The sequence below is a fragment of the Phaseolus vulgaris genome, chromosome 5, assembly GCF_000499845.2.
Source record: "Phaseolus vulgaris cultivar G19833 chromosome 5, P. vulgaris v2.0, whole genome shotgun sequence".
Lineage (NCBI taxonomy): Eukaryota > Viridiplantae > Streptophyta > Magnoliopsida > Fabales > Fabaceae > Phaseolus > Phaseolus vulgaris.
Window position 1 is genome coordinate 36,236,715 of NC_023755.2, and position 10,231 is coordinate 36,246,945.

A 10,231-nucleotide genomic window follows, 5' to 3' on the forward strand; every position below is an offset into this window, starting at 1 on the left:
ACAATAATTTTAAGTTTAATCAGTAATATTGTACATAGTATATTGATATTGATGTCAATTTTACTGTTATTAAATTTATATGCTATATTCACAAATCAGATTTTTTTAACCAACAACCTTGTGTAATGTTTTATCAAATTTTAATTAGGTTAAATACTTACACAACTAGTAAGTATTAAACTAAAACCCCACACTGCAAAGAAACATCACATCATACACATTTATTTTGAAAAACAGGAAGTTGCACACAATTTCTGTGTATTTGTTTATCAGAAATAATTGTAGTATATTTTTCTTGCTTCTCACTGCTACTTACCAGTTAGAACCTGCACATTGAAGAAGGTTAGGGAATTTCAGGTCACACTCATAAAGTAAGTAATCCATTTAATTTCACCACTATGACTTTTTTTTTTTTTTTTTCAATCTCTGTTATGCTGTTGTTTCTTCTTTTTATTGTTGTCAACCTTAAAAAAATGTTTATTTTTCTTGTATTCGAATTTTAGCTAGATTTGACCGTTAAGGAGGAAGTTAATACTCGATCTTCTCCACCATCAACATCTTCACTTTTTAGGGTTTTTGCCCATTTACCCCCAAGCTTAGGCCCTTGTTGTCCTTTTAGCTTTTATTTATTTTCATATATTTTTTTAATTACAAAAGAAGATTCTTTCTTTTTTTTCATGGTTGTTCATCAATTTAGGTTTTTCATCCTTTGAGGAAAATTTCAAAAACCTTAAAGTTGGGTACATGTCAAATTTCTGCTTTTTTACTGTCTCGGTTTCACTGAGCTTTGGGGATTCAGAACCAGAAATTTGCGGGGTTTGAGCGTAGTGGGTGAAGTTCTTTTCTCATTCGCTGCCCCCAAATTCAAACATCCTTTTTCTATTGAATTTGCAGCAAGTAGAGTGGAACAAAGATCGTGTCTTTTGTGTGAAAGAAGAAAATTTATTTCTTGGGAAGGATGATAGCCGAGAAACCTAGTTGGGTTAGGCATGAAGGCATGCAAATTTTCTCCATTGATGTTCAACCAGGAGGGCTCAGGTTTGCTACTGGTGGTGGTGACCACAAGGTAAGGAATTTTACCATCTTCAAGGCTCAATTGTGGGAAATTTTGAAGTTTGGATTTTATATGGTATTCTGGGAAATTGCTCCCCATTTTGATTTTAAGATCTTTAAACTTGTCAATACTGCAATTTTTAAATATGAGATCTTTTTGTAGTTCTAGGAATATTACTTAATATTACTTCTTTATATTTTCTATCAATCGAAATCATTGATAAAATTTTCTAATAAAGTATAGAAATTGTTAAATATTTTTCTTCATTCAATGTAACTGCACTTCGTGCTAATTTTCTGGGTTAACAGGGAAGAGAGTATCTTTTGTCTCATATTTGTAAGAATAGCTTCCTTATGAGTTTGTCGGATGTTTTTACACAACTTTGCTATGGAAACCAAGTTTTGTAGGTGCTCTGTGGTGAACTATTTTTTCATATTAAAAAGTAGGAAATAGTTAAGATCTAACATTAATACGGTGCCTAGTGTCAGGTTCAGTTCAGTAAAGTATGATGTGTGTAGTAGTTGTGCTACAATTTGTTGATTTTCTTCACTTTTGTTTTCATAAGTTTCCTGTTTACCTTAGTAAAAATCTCCCTTTATGTTTGAGAAAACTAGCTGTATACCACTTCTGACCTTCAGGGCAGGATTACAGTGGGCTGTCTTCTTCAACTTTACCTTCTTAATATGTTTTAAGCACCTGAATTAATTTTTATACAATTACATTCTCAACTATGTATTATGCAGGTTCGAATATGGAATATGAAGTCTGTTAGTACTGACATAGAAAATGATGCCTCTTCTCAAAGGCTTCTTGCAACCCTGCGGGATCACTTTGGATCTGTCAACTGTGTTAGGTGGGCAAAACATGGAAGGTTTGTTGCATCAGGGTCTGATGATCAGGTTATATTAATTCATGAGAGAAAGCCTGGTTCAGGAACCACTGAATTTGGCAGTGGAGAGCCCCCAGATATTGAAAACTGGAAAGTTGCAATGACTTTGAGAGGGCACACTGCAGATGTGGTAATGCTATTGCTTTTGTTTTTCAGTCTCATCCTTTGCAAAAAATAGTTCCTTGTTTCAACCATTTAATTCCATTCTGACATTTGCTCTCATAATTGAATGAACTAATTTATCATCTAAATGGATCCATAGCTGCTTTTACATTTCCTGTGATCATCATTAACTTGGGATCTATTTCTCCGTGCTTAAAGTAGGTGGATCTTAATTGGTCTCCTGATGATTCTGCATTGGCTAGTGGGAGTTTGGACAACACTATCCACGTATGGAATATGAGCAATGGCATTTGCACTGCTGTTCTAAGGGGCCACTCTAGTCTAGTTAAGGGGGTTGCCTGGGATCCTATTGGCTCTTTTATAGCAAGTCAATCTGATGATAAAACTGTAATTATTTGGCGAACTAGTGATTGGAGTCTTGCCCACAGGACAGATGGTCACTGGGCAAAATCAGTAAGTTTCTTATTTTGAAAACTTTTCTGATGGAATAAGCAACTCCATTTCCTAATTATCATGTCTTCCTTTCAGCTTGGATCAACCTTTTTCAGGCGTCTTGGATGGTCACCTTGTGGTCATTTTATCACCACTACTCATGGTTTCCAGAAGCCAAGGCATTCTGCCCCAGTGCTAGAGAGAGGGGAATGGTCAGCAACGTTTGATTTTCTAGGACACAATGCTCCAATTATTGTGGTGAAGTTCAACCATTCTATGTTCAGAAGAAATTTGACCAATGCTCAGGAAATGAAATCTGTACCTGTTGGGTGGTCAAATGGCACTTCCAAGACGGGAAGCAAAGAACCACAGCCTTACAATGTTATTGCCATTGGAAGTCAGGATCGAACTATAACAGTTTGGACTACTGCTAGTCCTCGTCCTTTATTTGTGGCTAAGCATTTTTTTACTCAAAGTGTTGTGGATTTATCCTGGTATTTCTCTTCATCTCTAGCTGTGATTGACGAGATATGTGAATGTTGTATTTTTAATTAATATTTATTTTGAATTGTTTTTTCTGTGAGTGACTCCTCTTTGTTGTTCTTTCTTTCCCTTTCCAAACAGGAGCCCTGATGGATATTCACTCTTTGCATGTTCCTTGGATGGATCCGTGGCTACATTTCATTTTGAGGTAAAGGAACTTGGTCAGAGATTAGGTGATGCTGAGCTAGATGAGTTGAAGAGAAGTCGTTATGGTGATGTGAAGGGTCGTAAAGCAAACTTAGCTGAAAGTCCAGCACAGTTACTGTTAGAAGCTGCTTCTGCCAAGCAAACAACTAGCAAAAAAGTGGTGGTTTCTGATGTTCAGCAAAACCAAACTAAGGCAAAAGCTTATGCTGATGTGGGGGCTACTACAAAGAATGCTGAGCCTCAAAATGATGATGGTAAGAAGAGTGCAGGTCCAGTTGGCGATGCATCAAACAAAGTTACAACCTCTGGACGGATTTCTAGTCCTGTTAAGCAAAGAGAATATAGACGACCTGATGGCCGTAAAAGAATTATTCCTGAAGCAGTTGGAGTACCTGTTCAGCAGGAAAACATTTCAGGTGCAGTTCAGCAATCACTTGATTTTCCTATAGTGTCTTCTGATCACAGAAAGGATACTGACCGAACTGTTTCCAATGATGATGGTGTAAGAGTAAGTACATTGGGAGGAGCACATGGAAGAAATACTGATTTAAAAGAGCGTACTGGGGTCACTTCTAAGACCACAATTTCTGAGAGCCTAGTTATTGAGAAAGTTCCAGCATCTGCTGGTGATGGAAGTGTCAATGTTGACCAGTTGGGCAATTTGACAACTTCCAGTTCTTCAGCTGCTTGTAGTGGTACCCTTTCCATTAGAGTATTTGACAAGAAAAGCGGAGAAGATTCTTCACCTATTCTTTTGGAAGCCCGGTCACGAGAACATGCTGTAAATGACGTTGTATGGCTGGGAAATACATCTATGATGAAAGAAACAGAAATTGTGTGCTCAAAGGGGTCTCAGATACTTTGGTCTGATTGGATATCAGAAAAAGTCACTGTTTTAGCTGGCAATGGAAATTTTTGGGCAGTTGGCTGTGAAGATGGATGTCTGCTGGTATTTTGCTTTTCTGCATGTATATGCATGGTTTTTCAATACTAATTTTTTGCTAACATTTCTTATATGTTGTGGGATGTGATTTATGACTGTATGTTGCGCTCTGGTAGTTGTACCCAAGATCCTTTATAATAATTTCTCTTAGTATTATTGAACTTCGTGTCTTAATAATACCCTCATTTTTTAATGGTATTAAAATTTGTCTCTTCTATTCCTTTCAAAAGTTTTCATCACATGTTTTAAACCTTTTGGTATGTTGGTACATCTCTTATCATTGATCAAGTCCTTTAAAGTTGCTAATGTGCGTATTCCTCGCATGCATACCACTGACATGAGCTTAAATATTTTGGTTGTATGATTAATAATTAATTAGAAAACTTGCTTACACTTACAATATCCTATAATACAAGACATTGAGGTTGAAACCATAAACCAATTGAGTGAAGAAAGATTCTCTGTCAGCACTTTACTGTTTGTATCTCAAGTTGTGTTCTTCTGTCCCTTTATCTTTTGGTATTCGGATTTCAGAAAAAGTATTGTTGAGTTACTATTCTGATAAGTGCTGAAGTACCGTGTGACTAGTACTAATTTGTATATGATTCAAACTTTTTAAAGCTTGTAAAACGATGGGCATAGTGTATTATTTTAACGGTTGTGCAGGTTGTAAATCTTATTCTGTAGAAATCTCTAATTTCTTCTTTTTTCTTTTGCTTGCTTCCGAGAAGATTTACACAAAGGGTGGGAGACGAGCAATGCCTACCATGATGATGGGTTCTGCAGCAACATTTATAGACTGTGATGAATGCTGGACATTACTGCTGGTGACAAGGAACGGATCCCTGTACTTGTGGGATTTATTCAACCGAACCTGTCTTCTTCAACATTCATTGACTTCTCTAGTTTCTTCAAGTCCTAACTCATCTGCTAAAGATGCAGGTACCACTTACTATCTCCATTTGTTTGATATTGGAGATGCTTGGTCTAGCAGTTTATTTGTTTTTTCCTTGTACAAGGACAACTTGCCCTGGTTTTCCAATGATTTTTGTATTTTTTTTCAGTGGCTTTATGTTGTCTTAAAATTTACCGTTTCTTTTCAGGAACCATTAAAGTTATATCTGTGAAATTATCAAAATCGGGTTCCCCTCTTGTAGTGTTGGCCACTCGTCATGCTTTCTTATTTGATATGAATGTCAAGTGTTGGCTGAGGGTTGCAGATGATTGCTTTCCTGCATCAAATTTTTCCAGCTCTTGGAGTTTGGGTTCAATTCAAAGCGGGGAGCTGGCAGCATTGCAGGTTGATCTTAGAAAATATTTGGCCCGGAAGCCAGGTTGGACTAGGTGTGTAGTGATCACCATCTATTTTTAATTAGCCTCTACTTGGTCTCAGCCCTCGGTTTGAATTAATTGCCGTTGGATACCATATGAATATGAAAGTGAATTAAGGGGATACGAAAGCTGGGATTTATATTAGTATTTCTCCAGACTGTAATTTTCCTTGCTTCATTGTCAAATTATTATGTAGTTTGCTGATATCTGAAGAAATAGTTATTTATATATGCATGCCAAATATATAGAACAACAACCAAGCTTATCTCATTCATTGAGGTGATCTACATGGATCAATCAATATGCTTGGACTCTGCAAAAACACCAAATTTCTTGTGAAACCATTTAGAGCTTTTTTTTAGTTGTTTCTACTAATATTATATTCCTTTACCCCATAATTTGACAACGTTCATTTGATGAACATTTTTAATATTCAAGCCTCTTTGTTCTTTTCTCACATGGCCTAACTATCTTAGTCAAATTTTTGTCATCTTCTCTTTTATAGGTGTGACTTAAACTTTTTCTTTGATGCATTTGTTCCACGTCATCTTATATAATATGCATGATCATGAATGATACCAGTGAGGAATACTATGGCAGCATCTTCATTGAAGAACTCCATCTGTCATATTCTACTGTCTTCAATGAACTGTTTTTCATTAACTAACTATTCTGATGTAGGGGTCTAACAGATTATAGCAACAAAGGATTTCAAAGCATAAATAAAATTGAAAAACCTTTAATTATTTCCTATATATATATATTTATAATCTTGTTCATAAGAATGGACTGTGTGCTTGTTATGAATAGGCTTCTGTTCTCGTGTGTAATTTTAACCCCTTCCCCCTTTTTGTAAGAATTCTGATGTTTTGAAAGAACACTTTCTGATCATGATGACTACCATGATACAGAATTACTGATGATGGAGTACAAACACGTGCTCATTTGGAAACTCAATTGGCTTCTTCCTTGGCTTTGGGGTCCCCTAAAGAATATCGCCAATGCCTATTGGCATATGTACGCTTTCTTGCAAGGTGCTATTCTTCTCTCTTTTCGTTGAGATATCCTTCAAATACAAGTTTAGCACTTCATTGACCTTACATAAAACATGCAAATGCTTATATACACTTTTAGTTTTTTAAATTTTAAGAAAGTGTAGTACATATTCTTCTTCTAAAGATCTTTTGTTGGTGCTTTTGCTGAATTATTTAACTGGTATGATAACTATCCTTAAGATGAACGGAATGCAACTCTAAATGTCTTCAAGATTTTTTTTATTAGGAAGATGACATTTATATTATTTATGCAGGGAAATGTAGCTTTAAATCTTAATTTAAATACTTGTGATTATATATATGCATATATATTCTGTTGTCTTTTTGATTTTGGACAATTTCAGACTAAATTATAAATTATTGCAGAGAAGCAGATGAATCTCGATTACGAGAAGTCTGTGAGAGTTTCCTTGGACCTCCAACAGGGATGTTTGAGGAAACATCTTCGGATTCAAAGAACTTAGCATGGGATCCTTTTGTGCTTGTAAGCTTTTCTCTATCTACATGTCTGTTTTGCTTGAACCCAGTTGCTATTGCTAATTATTAAAAGTGAGACAAGTTGGGAATGGTAAAACAGTACAGAAGTTAACATGAAAAGTGTCTTGTATATATTACTGAAAGGGCCTGTTTTTCTAGAAGAGCTTTTGAATTAAGTGGTTTAAAGATTGTGTAACAATGCATGGAAGAGATTTTGTTGGCTTGTCACAATACTTTATTTTTACCTTAAAATATGTCAAACCCAAACAAGTAATGGTGGAACATCTATTGACCAACACAGCTTTTATCATTGTCAAACCGAATGATTATATTACTTGATCTTCTCAGTTTCTCAAATGTTCCAGCTGAATCTTTGCAGGGAATGAGGAAACACAAGCTCCTTAGGGAAGACATTCTTCCATCCATGGCATCAAACAGAAAAGTCCAAAGATTGCTGAATGAATTCATGGATCTTTTATCTGAATACGATATCACTGATGCTAATCAAGAGCAAACAAACCGCACACTGCTGCCGAGTTCATCTTCACCAGCAACCAATCCAGTTGAAGGCAGTTCTCTAGCAACACTTCAGGAGCACACTGCTCCACCAAAATTGGATCACAACACCCAACTGGAAAAGGAGCAAGCAGGTTTCCCTCCAGCACTCACAAATGAAGGCAGTGCGGACACCCCTATGACAGATCAAGCTCACCAGGATGCACAAGGGAAGTGCTAAACTTGTGCATATAGGAGGCAATATTAAGGGTAGAAGTGTTTCAACAAGGGATGTTTTTAGTGGCATGGATGAAGCCAATTTCACGTTTTACTTTCATGATGCGTGTACCCTCCATAGGAAACAATGCGGATAGCTCTCCTTAAAAGTTTATCTCACTAACACACACTTACAAAGGTATCATGAGTTGTATGTTATATTTGTAGCTTCTCCCATCAACTTGGAGCTTGCTTCTTTGTATAATGTCTCAATTAAAGGAAATTAGGGTTTCTTTCATTTTGTTTTGTGAGTTATTGAAACAAGGGTCTTTTCTTTATTGAACTCCAACAATATTAGTTCTACATACTCTTTGCTGCAGAAAGATGAATCCCAGCTTAAAAATCTTCATTTTGATGACTTAATCCAAAATTTACAAAGGAATTTCTTTTACATAGTGAAATGTTTCATTCAGAACAAAAGCTTTTCTTTTCTTTGAAAGCGAAGTAGGTTGAGTTGGTGATGCTGAAGAAATATGCACAAACTTGGGAATTTCTTTCCTTAGTACTTAAAATACTAAAATTATCCTGTGTGTATTCTATTGATGTTATACTATTATAAAATTATAAAATAATTAAATAGAAACAAATTTTAGATACTAAAAATAATTAGTTTTTATATTTATTAAATTAGTTTATATTATTAATAAAAAGTTTTTAAATTGATATTTAATTAGTTATTACAATTCGAACTACTGATTATCTAGAATCTAAATTTGATAGTAAAAATCTTGGTAGGTAATTAAATAGCAATTTAAAAATTATTTATCAATAATAGAAATTAATTTAAAAATCAATAATTTTTTTAATTTTTAAAATAATATTTAATTTAGTTGTTATCTAAATTTGATAGTAAAAATCTTGGTAGGTAATTAAATACCAATTTAAAAATTATTTATCAATAATAGAAATTAATTTAAAAATCAATAATTTTTTTAATTTTTAAAATAATATTTAATTTAGTCAATATAACAACTAATTATTTATTTTTATTTAATAATTTTTTTATAGTTTTATTTTTAATTTGGAACTGATATCTGAATTTGATTTTTTAATTTATGAGTCACATCTACCATACTCAATTTTAGGGTTTTCTTTCCCATGTTGTCATCCATGCTCATGATTATTACAATATATAGTAAAATAATCCATACATTAATTGAATTGAATGGGATGTAAGTTCAAGAAAAGTCAAATAATTCTTAATTATTTTTATGTTCTTTGTCTCTATTATTTTCTTTTGTTGCCGTGCTTTACTTTGTTGGTATTAAAAGACTCTCAAAATCTTATCTTCAAATTTATTATTTAATAATTCAAGAAATATTTTTTTGAAAATAATTGTTACAAAAAAATCTTTTTAACTAATTCACCTCTTCATTATATTTAGTCTTTATTCGTACGAAATCTTCAATTGAGTTACTTATATTCCACAGATTATTTTACTTTTTCTTCTCAATCCTTTTAATAAAAATAAAAAATCAATTTAAAAAATTATACTTATGTAAAGAAAAAATTAAGAATATGAAGACGCATTTTTAATATATGAAGACACATTTTTAATAATTTTTACTTATAAAACTAGATTAAAGTTTTTATAATACTTAATATCTAAATTAAATGTATATTTAACTAGTATTTATTGTACATATTACCAATGTCAATCTCAAATCTATTAAAATAATATCATTAGATTCTAAAACACGTGAAACTTAATTAACATATTAACATATATACAAAACTTTTATGAAAAGAATACATATTTGTTAATTATTAAAGACTAATAAAGAAGTTACATTAGTACATATTATAAAGTAAATTGATCTGTAAAGCATAATATATGGTAAACATTTAGGTGTAGTACTTAACATATAGAAAATAAAAAAATAGATTGATAGAGCTAGTGGATGAAAGCATCTAAAGTTATCATTGCTGATGTCTCAGAAAGAAATTAATTTTGTTCAGGCACTAGCTAATAGTTGTGGTCCTCTTCTTCCTTCTTCTTCCTTTTTCTCTTTCATTTTTTTTGTCTTTTTCCTTGTTGCTTTGTTAAATCATATGCATGCACTTTGATTTCCCAGTGAGATATTCAAAGCCTGCATCAATATGACAAAGATGGAAGGCATTTAACATGTATGTGCTGGCTCCATTCCCAGAGTTATGATGAATCATTTTCCTAATCCACCTTGCTCAATCAAAAGGGTATGCATGTTCTTCCTTAAAGAGGCAAACCACATGCTTCTCACCTCTCAGAGAGACAATTTCTATCGATGATCTCATAATTTATAAATTCAAAAAATAAATTTTATATGATTTTGATATGATATTAAGAAGTAAATTTTAAATTTAATTTAATTTTATAAAATCGCCTTATAAAATAAGATTTAGTATAATTATATATATATATATATATATATATATATATAATCGATGTGGATTTTTTTTTATGAACAATAAAAAATAAATAAATA

The 10,231-nt window shown here is 33.0% G+C and overlaps 1 protein-coding gene across 2 annotated transcripts; it reads left to right on the forward strand.

The window, feature by feature from the left end:
- The first annotated feature begins 177 nt into the window (after positions 1–177).
- LOC137835642 (protein HIRA) lies at positions 178–8,004 on the forward strand. Of its 2 annotated transcripts, XM_068644240.1 has the most exons (11): positions 178–371; positions 895–1,066; positions 1,798–2,073; positions 2,268–2,519; positions 2,595–2,992; positions 3,123–4,137; positions 4,863–5,073; positions 5,235–5,475; positions 6,375–6,497; positions 6,885–7,002; positions 7,375–8,004. In XM_068644240.1, exons 2-11 carry the CDS (start codon positions 959–961, stop codon positions 7,729–7,731), a joined length of 3,099 nt encoding a protein of 1,032 aa, XP_068500341.1. In that variant the 5' UTR covers positions 178–371; positions 895–958; the 3' UTR covers positions 7,732–8,004. The 2 variants fall into 2 exon arrangements, with proteins under 2 accessions (XP_068500341.1, XP_068500340.1); XM_068644239.1 differs by lacking the exon at positions 178–371 and having other exon boundaries at positions 396–1,066.
- The last annotated feature ends 2,227 nt before the right edge of the window (positions 8,005–10,231 follow it).